This window comes from Rhea pennata, chromosome 3, assembly GCF_028389875.1.
Source record: "Rhea pennata isolate bPtePen1 chromosome 3, bPtePen1.pri, whole genome shotgun sequence".
Taxonomy (NCBI): Eukaryota; Metazoa; Chordata; class Aves; order Rheiformes; family Rheidae; genus Rhea; species Rhea pennata.
This window is the reverse complement of record NC_084665.1, coordinates 17,664,184-17,689,052: the sequence shown is the minus strand read 5'-3', so window position 1 is coordinate 17,689,052 and position 24,869 is coordinate 17,664,184. Positions and strand designations below refer to the sequence as shown.

The window sequence follows — 24,869 nt, the reverse complement described above, 5'->3', positions numbered from 1 at the left end:
CTAAAAATTTATCAAGCTCATTTTGCATTTACTATAATTAGATAGTTGATCTTGTACCATAAAGTGTTACAATTTATTAGTAAAAGAAATTTTGCTCTGTATGTGAGCGGCACTAGGGACATCACTTCTAATCTTAAATACTGTTGGTTACAGAAGGTTGAACGGTGCATTATATTCTGTTAATGACCATTTCAGCTTTTTGCCTGCCTTATTTGCATAACACAATAAGCCAAAGAATTTGATGTTTTTGCCTATCCAACACTTGCTCCAAACTCACTGGGATATTTGAATATAAATTAATGACAGCCATTTAAGACTTTCACAAATGTCATAGTCTGTTCTTGGAATGAGCTGTTACTAGTGAAGCAGTGAAACCTCGGTGGGAAAATATGTGAATAAGACAGAGATATGTGGGACGACTCTTCAAGAAATGAATTTAACGTGTAAAATATGCATGTTAAATTAACCCCTAGTTTAATGTCAATTGTGTAAGTGAGGACAAATCCAGAGATGAATTTCCATAGAAATAAAAATAAATATCTAGAATTTTCCAAAGTTTAAATAACTCAAGCAAGTAAAAATAAGACCTAATTATTTCACAAGTGTCTTTCTCTCTACCTCCTAAGTTGAGACCAGCTTAAAGATGAAAGGTAACAAACACCGATCCACAAAATCTTCCTCTGAGAAGATTTTGCCTGTAGTGAAAGCACTTGTACATTCAGAACAGCCATTTGTCTTTGTACAAAACCAATGGGCTATTCTGTGAAACATGAAAAAATAGAGTTAACATCCATTTTCACTTCATTGGTGTTGTATCATTCAGTGAACATCTGCAAATGGAAAGCATGTGTCTAGTAGAAGTACAGTCCTCGTTCATAATGGGAACTTAACCACTGCAATATTTAAAAGTATCAGTGAACAACATCATTGAGGTATGTGAAAAGGTGAGATGTTAAATTGCTAGAACACAAATAAGAACATGAAAGCATTTATTTTGGGGACACTTTCCTAGTATGTGCTGTTTTATAGCCCTATTCTTTCCTTAGTAAAAGCAACCTGTAATTTTTTACAGTAATAATCATAATATATTGTAAGCAATGTTCACAATCCATGCTGGAACCTTATTGAAAGAAATAAAATGCATCGAGTCAATTTCTGCTTTGCCATGCTGCAAAAAAGTGTGACTAGCGATTTTTGTTTGTGGGTAGATAGAGTCTAGCACTGCATAGCGTTGTGATGACCTTTGTGATTTAATATAAAATATCTTTCACTTCCATTTCCTTGTTTAAGAATAAAGGTCAGAGATGGGAAACAAAACAAAACTCAGGACATGCTGGGAGCAGAAGTGCCCCACATTTAACTCAGAGGCGGAGGAGGGAGGAGGCATGGCCCAGCCAGGGAGCTGGCAGAAGGAAAGGGGGGTGAGCAGAGCTCGTTCGGACGAGCTTGCACAGCAGCGCAGCTCAGTGCTGGGCCGCATCCAGCTTGCTGCCCAGCTGTATGGAAATGACACTGCCAGGCTGTGCCCGCCCTGCCTCTGCACCGAGCTTTCACATTCTCAGCGGTGCCATTAGCACCAAGCAGAACAACCAGCTCCGTCTCCACCTTGGGCATCCCTGTGTCACATCTGTGCAGCTGTCGGTGATGATATATATTCTGTGATAGGAGGACCTTGCTCATGCAATAACAAATGCAATGAAAATATCAAGTAAAAACTAGCAGTGGAAAGAGGAAGATAATAAAGTGGGAACTTAGATATTAACTTCGCGATAGCCAGAGGTATCCTACCACTGTAAACTTGTTGGACTGCTCTCTAGGGAGGGACCTGCACCTGCCAATTCATCTGTAATGTTAATTAGATTTTACTGTCTAACTATAAATTTTGACACCAGGCTTTAGATGACAGTTTACCTGAAATGGTGGGAGTCATCCACTGCCTGGAGAGAAAAAGTGAAATACTGTTTCAGCCCCTTTCATGGAAAGGCATAGTGTGCAAATGGAAACTGTTCCTGTGGAGCTACAGGAATGAATCACTGAATATTTTTGCTGCTAATTATATGGTTAATACTGTCAAATGGCTGTGCAACACTTGCATCTAGGTGTCCCAGAAGTAGAATTTGGAGGAAAAAAATGAAATGGTGCATACAGTTCAGTGTTAGGACCTTGTGATGACCTTTCTGATTCAATATCTTTCACTTCCATTTCCTTATTTAAGAACAAATGTCAGAGGGAGGAAAAAAAACAAAGCTCAGGAAATGGTAGAAGCAGAAGGGACCCATGTTTAACTCAGAGGAGTGAGGAAGCATGGCTGGAAAGAGAGTGTCAAGAAAAAGACCCTAACCAGTGCTGGGATCTTCACATAAGCGCTTCTAAGACTCACGTGGCAATGCAGCTTAATCTTCATATGTCTGAGTCATTCTTTAGTAAAGTTAAATTGGTATCAAATAGACAATAAACACAAAAACCTTACTGTTAAGCTGTGCTTGAACCTGTCTCTCTCAAAGTCATGTACCACCCTGACCTTAATGGCAGTTTCAAAGGCAGCAAATGTTAGTGCTGCAAAGACGCTGCTGGTAAAAGGAGCTGCTGTGGTAGCTCAGATTTCTTCTTCCAACTAGGGAATGCAAAGTTAGATATAGCAAACTGCCCTTGACCAGAACATGCTCTTTCACTCTTATTTAACTTAACAATAAAATGGCCTGGACTTCAGCAATCACCTGTTCAACTATAAACTCCCAGTAGCTAACTGAATTTAAGAGAAATAATGTTTATGGCATTTAGCCTCCCACTGCCCCCTGACTTGATGTGCTCTCTACTTTTCTGTGGCAATTCCCTCTCTGTTCTACTTTTCTCTTAGAAGCAACAGAGTGGAGCTGGGGGGGTGGGTCCAGGAGCAGATAGGTGGCTGTTACCAACAGGAGAGGAGAAGTGGGATTTTACCCTTTGATGAAGGCAGGTAAAAGAACAGCAGAGAGAGATGAAGGTAAACACCAGGCAAATGAGGAGGGAGCTAGCTTGGAGCTTTTCTTGGGGACATAGGGAGGGAGGTTGGGCTCTCTCCTGACAAAAAGGATAGTATGAACAGCCTTGGTAGCCAGGGCATCAGGACAGACCATCAAGGAGGAGAAGGAACAGGAGAGGAGCACTGAGTGGGGCAAGAGCAAGAGTATAGTGGAAAGTAGGGACAAGCATAAGGACAGTGAAGTTGCTGCTAACGGCTATTTCACTTTGATGCTTTCTCTCCACATAAGGCAGATGTATCAGGGTGAGCATTAAGGAGATCTAAGGCTTATTTCCTCCTTAACTGGGCTTACTCACACTGCATAAGATGCTGGGCTTATTAAGGAGCTGAGATACACAGGACTAATTGGTATATTCAATCCATCTGGAGGGCCATTTTTATATACCAGTTTGTACAGGTCAGAGTCTTTCTTATTCTCCCCATTTCCCTGAAAAATCTGTCATTAAATTGAATTAAGGGACAGTTCTTTTAATGGTTCCTCTGATAAAGTGGTCTAAATCAGGTAAAAAAGGAGAGGTACTTGAAAAAACGGAGGAGTTGCATATGATCAATGAAAGCGGAACAAACCAGAGGTCCCAGTGTTATCTGTGTCAGAACACTGAAGGAAATGATGGGGCTTTTAACAAAATCATGCTGTTAATAAAATTGGTTATGATGCTGGAGTACTGTGTATCTATGAGTCAACAGCTGAGAACAAAGGGAGCATGTTAGAGAATATCTTACTTCAAAACAAAGTTGCAGTTCTGCGTGTGTCAATGCATCTCCATGAAGACTGCTCATGTTCCAGAACCATTTCCTTTTAAGAATGATTGCTTTTACTTAGGAAAAAAAGGCAAGATATTTATAAAATATGCTTTTAGAAAGATTTCTACACTCATATGGTTGAGTATTCATGCACTTACACCAACAGTACTGTATTTCAACAGAAGAGGGCATCCATTACCAAGCTTCTGAATTTGCTAAGGATCTCAGTTTCTAGAGGGAAGGCTTTTGAAAATGTAAATTTTTTAATGATTAATAAATGTTCGTCATCCAAAAATAAATCTTTTCTAGACATCATGTACCAAGAGGAGTATAAATAATTACAAATTAAAACCTGTCCAGTAAACAAATGTTTGAGGTGCCCTTAAGCAGCGCTATCCCAAATGCTGACAAAACCCTGAAAAATCATGAGGATTTGAACAGCATGCTAATCTGCAGACAGCCTGACTCCTCAGACACTTGTGAGCTGTTAAAGGGACTACAACACAGACAGTTTGATAGGAAGTGAAACCAAGATCAATGAGATTTGGATACTGTTCCTGCTACTATTTGTGACTGTGGGCAAGATACTTAGCATGTCTGTGTCTCAGTTTCCCCTCTTAAAAATGGGGTTAAATGATAACAAAATCGATAAACATGAAAATCATGATGAATTTGTGCTTTATATTGCAAGATTTGGACACTATGTTAAGGTTACCAATAGCAAAGTCAGCCGATCAGAATAAATAATGCTATTCACAGATATTTTAATATTTTGTCTTGTTCAGAGAAGATTTAATTTTTCCACTGCCTTTCTCATGTTCAGTGGACACACTGATCACAATGTTTGTGTTAAAAGACAGCTTCTCTAGGAGTTTCTAAAAGAAATTATCTAAAGTTTGTTGCCAGACCTCAGAAGAAAGAATAAATGCCTTGGTTAGTAGAAAGCACTCTCTGCAACATCCCAGTGCAGCTTCAAAGCTTGTATTATATTCCTAGTTTTTAATTTCTCTATGCCAATAGCAATGTACTATTAGGAGGCTTAGACTACTGTCCCTTGCCAGAAGAGAATGACACATTAACCTTGGTGATGGATCTTTTGTACTTCTTGCCAATACAGAGAGTATAATTTACAACACACAAGGTACGTCTGCACTGTCTTTTGCTGATGGGATGTGTTAGGTGTATGCAACTACAGATGCACACTGTCAGTCTGAAGTGCAGGTAAAGCTTGTTCACTTTGGTCTGCAGATGGCCACATGCACAGAGCCAAAGTCACCTGGCCACTCTTTGAGAAAGTCAAGAAATTCCTTGGTATAACACTCCCAGTCTCCCTTTCCTTTGCCTTTTGAAGTTACGCACAGAGACTGTGCCAGCTTCAAGGAACTTCATAATCCCGAGATAAAGGAAGGATCGTAGAAAGTGGGGAGCTCATTTATGTATGTTCTTTCTATGCTGTAAAACTGCTGTAAAATGTTCTGGCAGATGGATACCCATGCATCAGGTTTATCTATCTCACAAATATGTTGCAACCAGCTGCAGAATCACCATCTGCAACCTTCAGGACCCAGCAAGATCCTGCAACTTCTTCCTGCTATCTCTGCTAACATGACAGGACTAATCAAGCACAAGAAGAATAATGTCTCTCTTGGCATGCTCTATCCCAGATGGTTTCAAATAAACACCATGCTTTAAAAATGTGTTTTATTATTTAAATTACTCTATAAGCAAAGCAACATGATTTGTCTTCTTCTTGTGATGATGTGGGGCATACAAACAGCTGAATAACCAATTGCCATTCAATTCAAGACCTAGGCAGTGTCAATAAACATATACCGTTGCAGAGCAAAATTACTTCAGTAGAAAATTACATTTCCTCTTTGTCTCATTCATGAACATGCACCTTACAATGCTATTATGGAGTTTTGTTGTTGTTGTAGGTGTTAGTCTAGCTATATAATTGTGGGTCTGTTAGCATTTTCACTAAAATCCTGTTGATGTATAACTCAGCCTCAGAAACTAAAGCTTTAAGCACAAGCCTTTTCTTCACAAGGCCATATTGCACTATATCTATATAGTTACCTGAGAAGGAAGAAGAAAGAAAGAAGAAGAAAGATGATACTGGTTTCTCAGAATGGTCAGGATAATACTGATCTGTGTATAGATGGAAAATGTATAAAGTAAGATAAAAATATGTATTTTCCTATAAGAATAATGAACATTTTTCCAGAAGAGTAACTGCTAAATTGTTAGATCTCTTTATTAACATATGAACAGATTGCTGCAAATGTAAGCAATAATTTGTGTAGTTGTACCAGATTGCTGCTGCTTAACTGGTAGCTTCAGCCATCTTCCTGTTTATGAGGCAATAATGACTTCAGAGTTTATCAGTGCAAGATAATATACTTTTCCATCCAGTTTTCCTAGGTATATTTGCACACTATGTGGCATACGTAATTCTGCTCCCTTCTGTTCTCCAAACAAAGTCTCTTTTCCTCTATGCACAAAAGCTGATGTTTCAGACCAAAAAAGCCAGTGGATTTGCTTCAGGTTGTGCTAGAGGTCAGGGTCCAAAATGCAGACTGAGGCCTTTGGCTCCCTTGTTCTTTGTGTGGTGGCTGCTCCCTCTTTGGCCCACGGAGCTGAAAGAAGAAGCCTGGGTTTAGTAACCAGCGCTCAGTTATTTCCCAGCGTTATTGGGGTTTTTCAGTGACATGGAAGAAAAAAGGAAGCTCACCAGAGAAAGGTGTTCACACTGGCCAGGCAGATCTGTCTATGCTGTGCCTGGGGAAGCATGGGATTTCCAACATGCTCTCTATTTCATTTTGTCTGTGCTATGAGTAATGATAGTATAGTAAAGCACCTTTCAGCAGTCGGCTTTGGAGCACTTTTAAAATATCACAGCTTTTTCCAGGCAAAGCAGCTGAGACAAAGCACAGCAAAGTGACTCGCTCTGGGCCGCCGAGGAGGGCTGAGGATAAAGCCCAAGTTTCTTGGGTGCTTTAGCCATTGGTCCACGCTGCCTTTTCTCTTGAAATCATCCGGTTGGACTACAAATTTATTTCCCTTGGGACTGATTACATGCCTGTTGTGGAGATGCTGCCAATTATTCCCTAAGGTTCACAGAATCTGTAATACCTGGAAAAAGGAAATTTTCCATTGGAAAAATCGTACTGAAAGTATTAATGATTTTAAAGAAACAAATCAAACCAAAGGGTTTAATCACCAGTGAGTCGGGGCTCTCCCGCCTGCCTGCACCCTCAGGTGAGCCGCGGTGGGAAAGGCTCCCGCCACGTTTTCATTTTGGCCTTCCCCAGAGCCTTTCTCGCAGGGGCGCCTGCCCCACGCCCTGCCTAACACCGAGCGCGGGCCCCTTCCTCCGCTTCGAGGACGAGCTTGATTTCCCCGCTCCCCGCGCGTTAGCGAGATGCGAGGTGTTTATTTTGGACACGCAGAAGTGGCGCCTTTCCTTCGCCCCCCCCCCCCCGTGCGCCACCGCGCCGCTCTCACGGTCAGGACAGTCGCAAATTATTTGTCGGAAACAAGTGGCCTGAGAAAACCTGTGTGTGGGGGGGGGGACACGCTTTCCCGGGGGCTGAACTTCCCCCTCTCGCGCGTGCGGGCGGACGGACGGACGGACGGACCGGACGGCGGGGGCAGGCCGCGTCGCCATGGCAACGGCGGCGGCGGGCGGCGCCTTAAGGCGGGCGGCGGCGGCGCCGCGGGGCGGTGGCTGTGGCGGCCGCAGCGGCCATGGCTCACGGCAACCCCGTGGTGAGGGGCCCTCCCGTCCCCTCCCGTCCCTGGGGCCGGGGCTGCCCCAGGCCCGGGTTGGCTCCGGCGCGGGGTGGCCTCGCTCCTGCTCCTACCCCGGGAAACGAGGAGCCTTGGGCTAACTCGGGAAGCCTTGCGGGATTATTATTTTTTTTTCCCCCTTCCTTTTCGGTTTTATTAAGGGAAATGTTTAGCAGGGCAGTGGATAAGTGGATAAAAGCCTCAGGGCTGTGACTGTTGGGGGGAATCAGGTAGCTCTGGGGTCAGTGTGCCTGGCTCTCCCTGAGGGAAGTAGGTTTGCGTGGCTGCTCTGTTAGGCATCCTTCAGGTGTGCCTAATCCCGGGGAAGTCCTGGGGACTTAAAATTAAGTATTCCCCTTCCCTTTTTTCCCTTCTCTCTGGAGGGAGGTGTTAATTGTGCTCTTTCTCATGCCAGTTCACATATAAAGAGAACTGGAGGTGCTTAGTTGGTGCTGCTGCGTTTCTCCATGGCCTCGTCCTTGCGTGTGTAACAGGGTGAAACGAGTGCCGTAGCGTACGCGCTGTGACCCCCTTTGCTCCTGCTGGAAAGCACTTGGGGTTGAATTTTATAGTTGCTTTGTACGGTTCAGGCGTAATGCATAACGTAATGTTTGTGCTCCCTATAATGTTGTACATAATGCAATGTAGCTTGGCCAACCTGGGGAGAGGAATATGCCCGTGGAAAGCAAATTGATTTAAATGCAGTTTCTCTTCTGAATTAGCAGCAAAGGCCAAATGTTTGACATATGGACTCGCCAACATTTTTTTTGATGTAGTGCTGCAGGAGATGAACTACCCTCAGCCCTTCCTCAGCTCTGTAAATGTGCTGGGGGATTCCCAGGGATCTCCAGGCTCCCTAAGGAATCGTACAAGACCATGGTCATCTCTCAATTGCGCTATTTTGTGCTGATTGCCTTTTGCAAAGATTATCACCTGTAGCTGAACAATAACTTCTATTTATGTTAAGCTGTTTTTCATCTGCAATTTAGAACAGAATATTTCATAGCAGTGAAATATTAATTTGATGCTAAGTTAGACAAATGTAAATAATTCAGATCCTGAAGTCCTAACTGCTGCGGTTTCCTAAAAATGTTAGCTTCTTACTTCCACTTGTATTAGTAGATTATTCTGATGGTGATGACAGTCAGGATTAAAAAGCTTAAAAACATTAGAAGCTGTTTATTTTTATGCTTAGATCTGAATAGGTGAACCTTGAAGCTTATATGTGTTTATGTCTGTTGTCCAGATCTGATAAGAGGATTAGCATCTAAGCACTGATATGTGCATGGGAGAGAGAATGAAATGTCACGTTATAGTTGTCGTCTCATATGAGATAAATAATATATATCGATAACTGTAGTGTTAAACTGTTAGCTGTAGTGAATTCCATAGATAAACTACTATATAGCATCTGATTATTGTCACAAAGAATAATCTGTTTCTTGTTCAGCTTGTAACAGCTTATTCACATCATGCTTCTGACAAAATCATCGCCTTTTTTTTTTTTCTTTAGTTTGTACTGTTATTTGTTCTTTGAGTTAGGGGCTGTGATGTTATCCAGCACTGCTAAAATGATACTACACAGTAAATAGCATATTTGAAATGATCACTTAAAATATGCTATTTTGAAAATATACCACAGTAGCTGTTCTAATGTTCGTAGGATTTTCTTAAACATTTCTGCAGCCCACAGAGACCAATATTTCAAAGCTAAAAAGTCAAGTATTTTTTCAGGGATGTCTCATTAGTCCTATGGATTTAGAAGAATGAGTGGGGCTTGCAGATCAGGTGAACCTGCAGGTCTGTGCACTTAGCAGAGCATTCAACATATTGCACTGATCTCTCCATGTTCAGTTTATGCAGCTGGATTAGATTTTGTGCTGTGCTTGCAGATTACTTGATCTTCATCTTAACTTGTAAATGCTTTAAATTATTTTGTGTAGCCTAAACTCTACAGATCCATTATCGAAGATGTGATTGAAGGTGTTCGGGAACTCTTTGCAGAAGAGGGCATAGAAGAACAGGTTTTGAAAGACTTGAAGCAGGTTTGTTGGGTTCACTTGAATTAATAAAAACTGTTTTTCACTTTGCCCTCTGAAATTTGCAAATTTTTGCCTAACTTAGAGTTGCAAATATTCTGCGAATGATGAATTGGGCTGCTAAAAGTCAAAATTTAGTAGTGATTGTTACTTTGTTTATTGGATAGAGCCAATCAGTTTACTCTTGAAAAACTAGTAATACTTGATTATCATTTATTTATATGTGTACATATATATATATATATATATATATATGTTTATTTTAAAGCTGATATCTGGTGACCTTAATATTGTTTTTGCAGCTTTGGGAAACCAAGGTGATGCAGTCTAAAGCAACAGAAGGCTTCTTCAGGCATAGCCACCACTCGCCACAGTTTACTCTGCAGTTGCCGCACAGTTTTCATCGTGCTCTGCAGGCTTCAGCAGGTTGGATGTTGTTGAACACAACAGATACAATTTAAGAATAGCTCAGTGATTCAAGAATCTTTTTGGAAGACTTGAGGGTGCTAGAATAATAAATAAATAAATCTTGGTTTTCAGTGCTCATGTGTATGTCTAGTAGGATGGAGTATGGTATGTATCTGAAAGTGGAATTTCTCCAATAGATGACAAACTAAATTTTGGTAAACTAATGCAATTGCATCTACCTGCCCTTGAGCTGCTGCTTATTTCCAGCAAGGAAGTATGAGAAGTTTAGTCTTGTGTGTAGTCCAGAAATGTAACCCTTCAATTACAAATTCTCCAGAAGGATTGAGCTTTCACTTCCTCGTGTGACATGATGTGTGCTGAGGGTTACATGGCATGTTTGTGCCATGCAACTCTGCTCTCATATTGGAAGTGAATCTATCTACGCATCTTAAATATGTGTATTTGTGAATGATATGAATCCTTGCTCAAATATAAGAGTGTGAGGTTTGGGGATTTTCTTTTTTTTGTTCATTTGTTTGTCTTTCAGTTAGTTCTTCTAAAAGCAGATAATTCACATCACACAGAAGTGGCTGACTTTTCACACAGACTTTGACTTCAAGGTCAATTTGTCTTGATTAAGTTCAGCTGACCACTGTGATGATGTTAAGGTAGAATGTAATGCTCAGCTGAAGCCTCTCCCAATGTGAGAGGGCGCTTAAGACCTTTCTCCACAAAGAAGAAAAATTGTATATGTTGATGTAATTAAAATCTGTATCATAGTGCATGTTTCCGTGGGCAACCATTCAAGGCTGAGTAGGCACCCTTGATTTTTCTGCACTCTTCATGTTTGAATGGACTGTTTTTGGAGATAGACTGTTTTATTTATTCCATCTTGTTAAAGAGGATATACTTTTGCATTTGTTAGCTGTGAGAGGGCTTATATTTAATTATACTTTATTATGACTAACTTTTGGAAGGGTGGCTAGTACTAAGGCAGAACAATCTGTTGAAGCCAGTGCACTCTTGTTTGTTTGTTCTTAAGTGATCTTTGAATTGTCCTATGGCTGAGGTTTTCAGAGTAGTTAGGGTTACGTAAATTCTGCTCCTCTTAAAGCCTTTGAAATCTTTCCTTTTGACATATCTTCTTGCAGTGAACTCAGCAGTGAATGATTTTGAAAATCTTACTGCTCCTACCATTCACACCGTTGGATTAGCACTGGTGCAGAAAATTACTTACAAAATTTTCTCATGTTGACAAGGCAGTGCCTTTGATATATACATTCTTGATTGTGCTAAAATGGAAACATGGCACATCTGTCCCTGTAGGTGATGCAGCATGTAGAAATGTCACACTTTATTTTTTACAGTACAACTCACTTAAATACTTCTATTTAAATGTTTGATCTTTTTTTAAAAAAACCAAAATCTCCAAGACAAGTTTTTGACAAAATGCAGGTCTTATAAGTTCAGATTATAAAATAATAGTATTAAAAAATGAGTTCAGCATGAGTGTGAAGCAACATAAAAGAAAATGTATTCAGCAACGTTATGTAGATGTGCTTACTTATGCGTTAATCTAATGAGCATGAACTCAACTTAGATTACATTAGCTTCAGTTATGCCTGCTGGAAAGTACTGAATGACCATATATGTCTGTTTAAAATACTTTTTTTTTTTTTTTTTTTTTTTTTTTTGCATAGCTTCTTTAGTCATCCCAACTGGCAGAGGTTTCCAGCATTTCACAGCAGCAGACCTGGTATGTAGCTGTAGTGCCATTTTGTTTTCAGTTTGATTGTACTGAAAAGTACTTAAGTACTTTGATTGTTTCTCACTTGAGAGGAGGCAAACATTAAATATTCTCTACATATAGATACTTGAGGACAACATTTAGAGACTGAAAAGGTAGCTTTCTCATGACAATTTTGTCTGTGTACAATGTGGTATAGTAGATAAAGGGCAGAAGTTCTACCAAGAAAGTATCAACAACTGGAGAAATCAATTTGACAGTTCTAGTCCATATTGTTCTGATGAAAACCATATAAAAATTAAGAATCTGAAGAGAGCAGGCTGCTGCTGCTCTCTGCTGTTTAAGCAGTGAAAAAGGATGGGGATGTACCAGTTGGTTTTGCAAGCAGTGGAGCCAGGATGTGTGTTGGAAGGCATGGCTGCCTGTGGGGTGGAAGTGTAGTGTAAATGTATGTGCACACATCCATTATTATTACTGAGTGTCAAAATAATGTATGGTTGGGAAATGCTAGCGCTAACTGATTTGGAAGCAGCATTATCTGAGAGGCCTAGGAGTCATTCAGATGTGAGTGAGTGTTTTTTGGAGGGACAGGTTCCAAACTCTTCACATGGCAGAATTTGTTTCAGGAGAGGGGAGGAGGAAGTGTCTCTCTTTATTGTTGGAGCTTGATGAACATACTGAATGCCTACTGAGCCCCAAGCTAACTCTGCTTGCCAAGCTGAAATATAACATTGGGAAGGTGCTTGTGTAACATTCAAGTTCTCTGACTTTTTTTTTTTTTTTTTAATTTGTATTTCCCTGGAACAGCTAGTTTGAAAGGGAGACTTGTATCCAACTATTTGCTTTCTGGGAGAGAAAGAGACTATGAAGTGACTTATAGACCTAGGCAAGGAGTCTGTGCTTTGTGAAGTAATGCATAAGCTCAAGTAAAAGCAGCTCTGAGTGGGGAAAATAGCATTCTGGATTGGGTGTATGTTGAGAGGCTACAGGAAAGTGTTCTGTTAATAAAAAGGAAAAAGATATGTGATAACTGAAAAATAAGAAAGCCTTTAGGGCAAGTCATTATCCTTTTAATACAGACTATTTTCTATCTGCCTATACCTCAAAAGTCTGAAGCAACTCTTCAGTAAAGATGATCACAAAAAGGTAGTTATTCCTGTTTCTTAACAGATATGTTAAATGTGAGCTTTTAGGCCCTAAGAGAGAAAGTATGAACTAGACTTAATGAGGCTCCTGTGTATCTAGGGTGCTTCACGACCAGGTGCAGCTCTTACCCTCCCTTCGGGTATTGCTTATCCTGTACATGTACCTGCTGGAGTGACACTGCAGACTGCATCTGGTAAGATTAAAAAGAGAAGATCTTAATGGTATAGTGCATTGACTGCGTGCGGATATTGAAGGAGGGTCCCAAATAAAATAAATTAAACAGAAGTTAAGCTATAGTTGGGTAGAGCCAGTTCTCCTCCTCTTCCTTTGTAGTTTGTACTTGCGGTTGCTACAAGAAGAAAGTAAACAAACTGATCCGTTACAATGTGTTGGTTATGTACTCTTGCAACATCAGTTAACTTAGCTCCCCACATGATGCCATCTTTTGTTTTAAAAGTGCTGACAAGTATGTACCTTTGTCAGTCCAGACATAGACATCTCCCTGTCTTTTATGAGGGACAATCTTCCATATTTTAAGCAGGTAAAGCTATTTTCTGATGCTTCAGAATCAAATTTATTTCTGTAAATAAAATCCAATGGCCTCTTACTCTTCTTGCTTACCCTCTTTTGCTGATAAAGTTGCCTAAGTTGGTTAATTTCACTACAGAACATTTACTGGTACTGCTTAGGGTGTGATGAGTTGAAAGCATATATTCACTCATAAGTCCCCTTCTAAAATGCTTTTCTTTGAGAAATGCGTGCCATTAGATACCTATTTCAGACATACCTCCTAAAGTTCTGAGACATGAGCTGTTTTCAGTGATTCTCTGTGTGTATGCATAGTGGACATGGGGAACAGTATAATTAAATGAAATTGAGAACTTGACTTTGGCATCTTAATTCTAACATTGATAACAATAATAATTTTAAGGGTTCAGTATTTGGAGTAGTTATCATACAAGGAGAGGACAGATATAGGAGTCTTCTGCTTTAAGAAGAGATGCCTAGCAATCCTTGAGTGAACTATCCTTTTATGCAGGGAACAGTTCTTTGCTGTTTCATTTTGTATTCTCTAGTTTCTGAAATGACTTGGGAGTAGGTTTAATACAAGATTTTTTTTTAAAAAAAACTAACATGTAATTAAGTTGTTGAACTCATTGTCACAGGGTATTATGAAAGCTAAATACATACATTCGCAAAAACGTTGTATGAAGTTATACTTGATAGGTCTATGACTGGGTATTCAACGTGATACTCTGGATGGAACCTCTGACTTGAAAAGCCTCTAAACTGTTGCCTGTCAAAGGCTGGAAGTGTGCTTGTGTTGCTTTGTACATGTCCTGATTCTCATGGCTTGCCTGAGTAATTGCTGCTGGCTGTTACTAGCAAACAGGATAGTAGCCTGTATGGATCTGTAATTTAATCTGTTTAAGCAGTCTAACTTTTCTCCTTGTAGGGCACCTTTATAAGGTAAATATGCCTGTTATGGTTACACAGGCCCCAGGTGATGCAGGTATTCTACAGCATCCTATTCAGCAGATATTTCAGCAGCTTGGACAGCCTTCAGTTCTGCAAACCAACATTGCCAGTGTTGCACAGGTGAATGCAGCTTCTGTCCAGGCAACAGCTGAAACATTGCAATGCCAGGAGCCTGCTGTCCAACAGACCATGGTATTTCAACCAAGTGTCATGGAAGGAAAACACCTGGAAAACTCTACAAATTCTACATTGGTTCAGCAGCCTACTACGAGTCAGCAGCAAATTACAACTAATGCAACACTGAATCAGCAAGCAGACTTGACAGAAAAATCCCAGTACAGTGATCTTCATACAGCTGTGTTCACTTCAGAAACCTCTGAAGTGTTTTCTCCTGCTGAATCATTGGCAAACAACCCAAGCAGCCTGCTGCCGGATGTGGAGGAACAGCTAGGCACAGAGCCACAGAAATCGGTGCAGCACCAGGTGTCTGATGATATCATTGAGTTGATTATCATGGGCAGCAGCACGGATGAAAACGCCATCCTGAAAGATCAGGACAGTATTGTTCTTGAAGATAAGGTACGACCTAGTGAAAATATAAACAGTGTTGATGGCTGATTGAAGAACAAGTCTCATAAATGATGATGTTAAACACATCTGCAAGTCACAAATAGCACTTTTTAAGTTCATTCTTTCTTGAGCTTGTTTTGGATTGCAGCAGCTGACTGCTTATGCTCACATTTAGAATTTCAGTCACAAATATTGTTGAAATACTTAGATTGAATGGAAAGTCAAATTTTTTAAAAAATAACACTAAGAAGGAAATGAATGGGCATAATACATATTTAGGTTTATAAAGTATTTTTCAAAATTGCTTTTTGACTCTGAGTATATGTGAGTGACCTTTTGAGATCTACTAGGTCTGCTACTAAATTTGTAGGTGGATTCTGGCCAGTAGTGGACAAATTGCTTTTAGAATGTCACCTTGGATTAATATTAACCCCAAATATGTGAAGAGCAATTAATTTCCATTGATAGTCTACACAGAGTTTGAAAAATCAGATTTGATCAAAGTGAAAATCTGCTGGAAGGAAATGTATTTCTTTAGGGGAGGGAGGAGGAATCTCAAACTAAGATTCAGCTAGAGTTGTATGAAAATTTAAATGAATTTAATAAGTCTCTTTCCTGACTTCATCTAATCTTTCTTCCAGAAATAATTTACAGATACTTTATGCTCACCTTATCTTGCTGACTTTGAGTTTTATTGCTTATGGGATCAAGGCAAATTTGTTAAATGCAAATGACCGTAAATAGAAAGCATATTATGTTGCTCATCTGAACTTTAATGGTAGGGTGATGTAGACTGTCGGTAGGAAGAATAGAAGGTCAAATCAAAATCTTATTTTCTTGAATTAGAAAGTGTTTGTGGATGTGAATTCTGTACTACAACAAAGATCTAATGAGAAATCTAAGATGACTGAAAGCTTAGAGCTCTTGTGTTCCTGAGAGCTCTCTGCTTAGTAACTTAAAGCACTAAAATGTTTACTCTTGTGCTTGCTCAACTTTTTATGTCTTATTTAAACAAAGCATTTTGAGTTGATGGAGAGTAATTTCACCATGACTTTTATTTTCAAAATGGAAGGTGTAGATGGTTGTTTATTTTTTTTTAATTTTTTTTAATATTGTGCAGTACTATGCAATAGAAATTCTAAAGGCCAACTCAGTCATCTTTCTTAAGAAGTCATTTGTCGAGTGCAATAGTGTTTAAAGTCTGACAGAATGTCTTTCTATATTACTGAGGAAGAATTTGACATGGAATCCACTCGAGGTAGGTGTAAAAACAAGATTTTTCAAATGTATTCAGGGCTTAGAAGTAGGCTAGGACTTAACTCCCATTTAAATGCCCTAGATTTTGTTGCTGTATTAAACAAAAATCTTAGGCTCTGTGCTGAACAATGAAAGCTATTCAGTGTTAAGTCATAAGCTGTCTCTGGTCTCTTTTATTCCTGTCAGATGGAACCTACTGAGCAGATGGAATCTAGTTTACGAGCAGAGAATGATATCTGCAGTGACATTGAAGGCATAATTCAGCTAGATGGAACGAGTGACGTTTCTCCCAAGGAAGAAATAGCACATACAAAAGATATGGAAGAGAATGAATTCATTGGCATTATTGAATCGGAGGATCTAAAAGTTCTGGAAGATGAGGATGAGGAAGAGGATGAAGAAGGTGACAGCCTTTCAAACACAGAATCTAGCAGCAGTGGTGCTGATAATGGAGAGCCTCAGATAGATATAGTTGAGGAGGTAATTAAGCTTTGTGGAACAAGTTTAAAATTGTTTATCTCAAATATTGATCTTTAAACCCCAGAACCGTTCCTAACATTTTTAACACAGAGAACACAGTTAAGCTGCATACCTCTGTAAGCTACATACCTCTGGAGGCAGGAGGTACGCAGCAGGATCTTCAGAGTTTCTAGGTTTTGATTTACTTATTTTTTGTGTGTGAGATAGCCTTTATTGTCCTGGTTGTGTTTAATGTCAAGTATATTAAATGCTATTTTAGATGAATGTAAAAAATACTACTTAAATACTGTTTTATTCTCTAGGACCCCTTAAATTCTGGTGATGATGTCAGTGAACAGGACACTCCAGACTTGTTTGACACTGATAACGTGATAGTTTGTCAGTATGACAAGGTACAGTATATAAATTTTATCTTTGTTCCTTAATTGTTTTAAGTAATACTTAGAGCAAATCCATGTCTGATCTGCTGTCAGTGCCTTTTAAAGAAAATCAAATGCTGTAATTGAGTGTTTAAACTGTATTTAGCTGACAGGAATCAGAAGACTTATCTGCTCTTTTCTGAGCAGGTAAATAAAGAGTATATAATAGCCTACTAGTGGAAAACAAGGGGGTTGAATCTTGACAAATTAAGATTTGTAACACTGCAAATGCTTATGCACATCCTTAACTTCTGAGTAATATGAACTGCTCCATGGATATATGCATACATTTTCAACTGTGAATTAAGATCATTGGAATAGGTAATAAGAAAGAGAAGTGTGTCGTCTTTTGTATTGTATGTCTTCAAAGTGCTTCCTGAGAAGATCTTGCTACCAAAAATCTGTATTTTCTGAAAAGCAAAACACTTAAGGAGGACAAAAGTTCTATCCTATGTAAATGTTTGAAGTTCAACTTTATTGAACTATTGGTGACCAAACTTAGTTGTTTAAGTGTTTTTTTAATATTTGAGTGTCTATAGTGTAAAAGCTGGCACACCTTATTGTGATACCAAATATGGAAAACTGCCTAACAGCTTGCTAAAAATATGACTTTTTTATGCTTTCAGAAGTAACCAGTAATTATTCTTGTGTAGACCCACCTTGATAGGGTCTGTGTTCTAGCTGAAAACTTTTAAAAACTGATAAGAAGTTCAACACTGAACCTGCTGATAGGGAATTTAATACCAGATGTTATGAACTGACAGTTGTGGATTTTTCTTTTACTTTCATTTTACATCCATTTACACTGGATGTAAACAGTTAAACAGGCAAAATGACTGTATTTCCTCCCTGCCTTGAAAATAGGTTGATGCTGAGAGCATTTTCTGCAGTGTAGATATTTTGCAGGCCTCTTAAGAAATGGAATAGGAAAATTCTTTCATACTGCTTTATATAATAGTATTTGCTTTTGAGTAATGCTTTTCTAGGTTTTGCCCTATCATAATGTCCTTCTGCAGGCTATATTGCTTTGCTATACGTATGGGAAGTGGAAATTACTGGGTTTCGGTTAAACTATGCTTGCTTGCAAGGTGCAGTATGTGTTGGGATACAATAATCAAAATGCTCCGTTACTGTCTTGTTTTCCTTCTAGTATTGGGACTTCAGACTGCTGCCTTTTGCCTATTTCCTGTGGGAGGAGGGAAGGAGGGTGTTTTATATAATTACTGTTTTGAAAGGGAGACAGGAGAACTTGAATATGACGAGACTAAGATTAATGAAGTATTTCACATGAGAGGGCAGGAAATTCATCATAAGCAACTGAAATCTGCTGCCAGTATTTGTGCTCTGTTAAGAACAGCACTCTTTAACATGTTAAAGCAAAAACGAGGTGTATAAATTAAGTTTTGCTTAAAAACCTGTATGTTTTTACGTATGGTCTAATACATATTTTGGGTTGGGGGGGGCATTGATTTATTTATTTTTTATCAGATACATCGGAGTAAGAACAAATGGAAGTTTTACTTAAAAGATGGAGTGATGTGCTTTGGGGGGAAAGACTATGTTTTTGCAAAAGCCATCGGAGATGCAGAGTGGTGAAACTTCACTGAAATAGGTACTTTGACAAGTATGGAATTATTCCCTTATGAACCTTCTGTGAAGCAACTAAACATTCTACTGTTTTGCCATTAAAAAACCCCCACAAAATACTAAATTTGTTAAACAAAATGTGTAAAATCTGTGCAGTTAATAATGCAAATTAAAACACTGTATTGTTAGCTCTTCAGCTGTCTTTGCTGCTCTTTTCTGATTATTTTGTTCCTTTTCTACCAAAACATAATTGAAATGAACAGCTTTAATGACTAAAATGTTGAGTCTATTAGTAATTTAAGAAAATCACGGAATACTAACTGATTATATTTAAATAAACTCCAACTCCTTTGTTTTTTTTTTCCATTTTGAAATGAGTTAAAACATAACCTGCAGTAGAAAACAGCACAATTTGTAGTAATTTATTTTTCCTGCTGGGGAAGGAAAAAAAAAAAAAAAAAAAAAGCTAATACTTCTGCAAGTTAGAGACCTGTGGTGGTTTCAGCTATGTACTTTTTTCTTTTTCTCCTTTTTCCTTCTTTTCCCTGTCTACATTTTCTGTGTTTTCGTGTTTCTATGTTTGCTTGTTTTTGCTTCAACCTCAAGGCAAGCACTTTAGATATAAGTTAGGAAATGCGAGTGGAAGACCCTTGAGCTATCAAAATATGAGAATTATTATTATTATTATTTTTTTACCCTCAATGTCTACTGAGATGGAATTATTGGTGTGATTTAACATTAAAATGTGATTTATTTTCATTGCCAATGCAAAGTCATTTAACTTTCCTTCTTTACATATCCACTACATTCTGTGGCTGCAGACCAGGAAGCTGTGAAATGATGCAAACTGTGCATAATACAGAGTCATCTCATGCATTTCCCCCCTCTTCCCCCTCCCTTCCCCCCCACCTTAAATTTAAAATTTGCTTTAAGAAGTGTGCACAAGCCATGCATGTGCTGATAGCTCACTCTGCCAGGAGAACTGCATTCCTAGCAGTCCTGGATGTTCACTGCTGCTTCGCTCCTGCAGAAACAGAGATCAAAGAAATTCTGTGCCTTTAGGGTCTGGGTCTTAGCCTTTCATAGCTGTAGTTCTCTGTTCCTTGTTGGGCAGTACCTGAAACTAAAGGGTAACATGCCAGAGGCGTGTGCCTCAAAACAGTGCCCTGCCTGTGCTTCCCAACAGTGCCTGCCTTCTCCAGCATCCACTGGCTTGGAGTTTGCTGCCATGTGGGAGGCACCAGTCTTTGATATGTTAAAGTATGAGTGAAAGGAAGGAGAAAGGGGATGTTTATTTAAGCTGTCAGCTATTTAGTGATTTTTTTTCTAATATAACTGAAGATCTTCTAATTCACATGACTAACAGAAATGCCTGGGGCTCTACTTGCACTGTTGTCCGTATATTGGCCCTTGGAGAGGGAGGGTTGAAGATTGTAGCCTCTTGTGGGTGGCATTGGAAATTCATTTCCAACTAGCTGGGAAGCGCCAAGCCAGCCTTATTTAGAAATAGATGCTTCTGCTAAAAGACAGTGCCACATGCTGCATCTGGACCCTTCCCTCCTGGCTGCCTCCTTTACATCTGGTGAAAAAAGATACCATGAGACACTTTGTATCTCCTCCCTGGGATAAGGCAGAGGGCCTGAGAGGGGAAGTAGCAGGGAAGAGTTGGAGAGAAAGAATACAGAAAAGAAATGGAGAGAAAAAAAAAAGACTTTTTGTTCATAGTTGTATAAACCCCTGTACTGACATAACAAAGTCACTTTCTCAGGAAGCAGGTTTTTGACTACGTTTGAGTTTCTTGTGTGCTCTTTTGGATGTCTGCTGCTATCCAGTATCTAAGACAGGACACTGAACTAAAAGGCTTGAGCTGAGCACGGTATTTCCTTTGTCTGTTATAGACACTGCTCCTGGGATGTGAAGAATTATCTAGTCAAACAGTTGCAATATTGCAGTGCATGACTTTTTCCCATTCAGCTGACTTAAAAGTCACTCTTTCACTCTTGTGAAAGCTTTGAAATGTTTGCACTCTGTAAATATGTACATTATGAACAGTGGGACCACTTCCAACTTGGGCAGCACAGTGATGCTACAGAACAAAGCCTGGAAGCCAGGGCAGTGCAGCACAGGACACATGAATCCACGGGATGCTATCAGATGTGAACCGTTCACTAACTGCCATGAAGTCCTTGAATGTTGCTTCTGAGAACAGGACATCTTTTCTCTAATTGTGATAAAATGAAGTGGCTGAGAAGTACCAATGTTTCAGCTACTTTAAAAGATGGGCAGCTTTTTCTTTCTTGCTGCATCTTTATCTCCTGTTGTCAGATTGCTGTGCGGAGGAGAGGATCCGGAGCTCTAAGTGTTCTTGTGACTGCTCATCTCTTCCTGTCCCTTATCAGAGCTGCTTCTTCTGTGAATGGGTGCAGGGATGTGTGGGATGCAAGCATTTGGGCAAGGAATGATTATTCTCTTCCACCTTGTCTAAGCTTTCGCTGTTCATAGTTGTTACATACCTTCTACTGGTTACCTTGATCTGCCTGTTTTATAATATTCTTAAAACACTTCCTGTGCTTTATCATTTTACAAACTTTCTTACGATAGCTTGCTGCAAACTCTACTCTGTGTCTGACATTGATAATATTTCACATCTGGAATTGAAAGAGTTGTTTTTAATACTGCTCTCATATTTCCCAAACTTATTGTAAGACTTAGGGATTGTGCATTAGTGTTATATATATATGTGTGTGTGTGTATATATATATATATATATATATATATATATATATATATATATATATATATATAAAATTTATCCTATTCTGCTTTTCACAAATTGCCATTGGCAATTGAAATCAGAAGGAGGCTGCTTGCCTTCCTTCCTCTTGAAGCTTTGTTGACAGTATACATAGCAGCTGCTTATTCCTGGTCACAGCTGGCCTGCATCAAAAGGGGTGCTGAAGCTGGCTTAGCTAGGCCATCAAGCATTCCCTTGGTTTTCATTTTGTTGCATTTTCTAGCCCAGCATGTTCTCTGTATGAAGGAAACTTAATGTGGAGTCCATTTAGTGTCTTCCTCAGCTATCAAATGCAAAAGCTTTAGGGCTTAGAGTAGGGTTTTGCTGTTATCTCAACATTTTACATGTTTGAGAGACTGGCTACTGAATGTGTATTACTGCAGATCTTCTGCCTCCCCTTAAACTGCATTGCAGGTATTTGAGAGAACCTGCAGAACTTTCTCCAGTCCAGAGCTATGAACTGTCTGAGTTTCTTGTATTTCTACACTAGGACTGACTTCTTGTACTGTTAGATGGAATAAAATAGAATTATCCTATGTTTTATTTCCAGTGTTCTTGAATGAACATGACAAAGACTTACAGCTTTGAATAAGACATTTACAACTGACTAAGAATATCCTAAGTCAGGAACTTTTATGCTGGGGAAAAAAACTGTTCCTTATTAAAATGCAAGTTCAGTTAGGTAACTACTGTAGCCTATGGCTTTAGCAGTAGTCAGATCAGAATGTTTTTGATCTGAATAGTTTGCTGTATTAATACCTTTGATTGCCACAGTTTAGCTCATACACATCACTGCAGATGTGGTGAGAAGAGATATGTAACACCAGTTAGGGCTATTAAAGATACTGCAGTAATTTGTTGTCTGAAACTTTACACCACGAAGAAGGAAAGTTTCCCAAAAATAGAGATGGAAAAACAGCTATGATTTGTATGAGAAGCTTAGTATGAATCTAATCTTCAATAAAGTATTCCTTTTATGTATTTGCTCATTTTTGTATATGGCAAAACTTGGTATTTTTTTAACTGGTAATTGTTTCCTAAATGGAAGATATCACTCAATTTACAGCTAGGTACAAAAAGAAAAATCCACACAGCTTTAATACTGCTTGCTGTTATGTACACAACATTCCCTCTCTCCACATCAACTGTAAGAGCAGTACTATCAGTTGTCACTATTTGTAAGTTGTTTCTCCTGCATGTAGAGTTTTCCGATAGGTGGAAAAGAAGGGTGTGCTTGCAAGCTCTTTGTCCTCCTGAAATATAATGCAAGTAAATCAGTCAGTGTCTGCTCAAGACATTGTTTTGGCATGTCCCAATTGCATGTAGAACTCTTTTGTGTGCCATCTAGAGAAACAAGCCTCAGAAATCAGTTCTGAGATGCATGACAGAGAAGCCCGAGGCCAGGCTTTCTATTTTTTGTCTCTTTACTTCCTTTTATAGTTAAATGTCCTGGAGTAGTCCCATTTCCTCTTCTAAACTCAGAAGCTGATAGGTATAAAGAGGTGTGTATCATTTGTGATTTTACTGGTTGCTAAACAATATTTTTAATTGTCTCCTTTGCGTCTTGGTACTGCTTTGTTCCCCAGGTGTGGAAACTGCTTATGAGTATAGCTATGCTTGTATACAGAGCACTTACACTGATTGGAATCATGGCATTAAGCCATGAGGGTCAGAGATGTTATTTCTAATTAACACTAAGCTAATAAGCTAAAGATAAATGAGACAAAGAATCACTTTCACTAATGTGAAACAAACTTAATATGCAATGTTGTGTTTTGGCACCAAGAGATGTGCTTTGTAATGTAGATTTTTACTGTATTGCTGTCAGAGACTTTAAAGCAAAGTACTCAGTTGAGAAAGGAAAATGTGAAGTTCAAATTGACTGTAGTAAATACAACTTTCTTCTTACACACCACATTCTCAATGGCTGTCAAGAGCTGTTTGGTTGTGACTGTTCTAGAGTAGCCACAGACTCTTACATAGCTGTATTCTTCCATTGACTGCAGGAGAAGCGCATGTCATATCAGCTGAGGATCTAGCCCAGGAGTTTTCAGATACCATGTGTATTGTAGACGGAATGTGATCTAAAAAGATCAAAATTTACAAGCCCAAACAAAAAGTATTTGCTTTAGCTTCTCTGAACCAAAAATGACCATGTGCAGATCTCAAGCTACCATATTGTTTTGATAGAAAACTGTAAGCATTCACACATTCCTCCCATTAGAAGTAATGTAATCTGTCAAGAATAAGAAACCCAAGAGGCTTGTTCTGCAGTCTGTACTATTTCTGTCTGTATGACCATGAACTTTTGTTCAGGATTCAGTAACTAAGCCCTTCATTTTCAGAATATCATGCCAGTGCAGAATGCGGCCTCCCCTGAATGTGACCTGGGTGCAGGCTCTTGCAGATATTGTGTGTAGCAGGAGTAGAAATTGCTTCATGGCATTGGATGCAATCTGCAGCTTGTCACCCAAGACAGGTTGTTTGGCCCATAAGATGCAGGTAAGAGTCTACGGATCTAATTCTCCAACTTCTATATAGTATGTTGTTAGCTTATGGCAAGTGAACTGCCTAAGAGTGGTAACCTACTTGCTGTAAACGGAGTAAATACATTGCAGTAACAAAGGAATGTTCAACTCTTACTTTAATTAGGAATACAGCCAGAAATTTGTATCTCCTTAGCATCAGGCAATGCATGGTGAAAGAGAAGATAGATTTCTGTGGGAAAACACAGTCACTGAGAAGTTACTTCTCTGTTTAAGCAACTGGAAATGGAGTTGGACTGTGAGTGCTGAGAAGGAGCCCCCAGAAGGCATTCCAAATGCCACCGGCCTTGATGATGCCAGAGAGGGGCTAGCGGAAAATAATGCACAAGATTGTAGCTGGAGATAAAGCTAGGCAGTATTTATTCATCTGTGCAGGCAGCAGCTATCCTGCTGAGAAGGGACCTTTATAGGTTGTGTTTTATATGTATGTGTATGTACGATGTACAAAATGCAGTTGTTCTGCATGGAGTAATTGGGGTTTTGCAGCTAGTGCATCTCGTTTCCAGATCATATACAGTGGTGTACAGGCTAACTTTTTTAAAGTACACGTCTCACAAGCTCAGTCTGAGATCTAATGTAAACTGTGAAACTGCTAGTAACAGAAGTTCAGCAGGCAACTTCTCTCCATGGCTGACATCTTTGCAACCCACTGCTTGAATGCTGTACCCAGCTACACCCAGCTGAAGAATACAGTTGGGAGTTTCTGTTGATGAAATGCAGGGAGCCATAAAGTTTAATGCCCCTTTCTTCAACCCACCAATGCCAGCATAACCAATGAGAGGTGAAAAAAAAGTCATGAAAGCTAGCAGACAGGCTCTAAATACCCGAGGGAAGCAGAT

The 24,869-nt window shown here is 39.3% G+C and overlaps 1 protein-coding gene across 1 annotated transcript; it reads left to right on the top strand.

Moving 5' to 3' along the window:
- Window positions 1-7,516: 7,516 nt before the first annotated feature.
- GTF2A1L (general transcription factor IIA subunit 1 like) lies at window positions 7,517-18,699 on the top strand. The gene is made up of 9 exons (XM_062571706.1): window positions 7,517-7,537; window positions 9,502-9,603; window positions 9,900-10,023; window positions 11,706-11,761; window positions 12,998-13,091; window positions 14,355-14,956; window positions 16,391-16,684; window positions 16,987-17,076; window positions 18,592-18,699. Exons 1-9 carry the CDS (start codon window positions 7,517-7,519, stop codon window positions 18,697-18,699), a joined length of 1,491 nt encoding a protein of 496 aa, XP_062427690.1.
- The last annotated feature ends 6,170 nt before the right edge of the window (window positions 18,700-24,869 follow it).

Coding starts and splice junctions, on each gene's coding strand:
- GTF2A1L (XM_062571706.1), top strand. CDS start 7,517: ATGGCTCACGGCAACCCCGTG. Junction 9,604..9,899: donor TTTTGAAAGACTTGAAGCAG/GTTTGTTGGGTT, acceptor TTGTTTTTGCAG/CTTTGGGAAACCAAGGTGAT. Junction 10,024..11,705: donor TGCTCTGCAGGCTTCAGCAG/GTTGGATGTTGT, acceptor TTTTTTGCATAG/CTTCTTTAGTCATCCCAACT.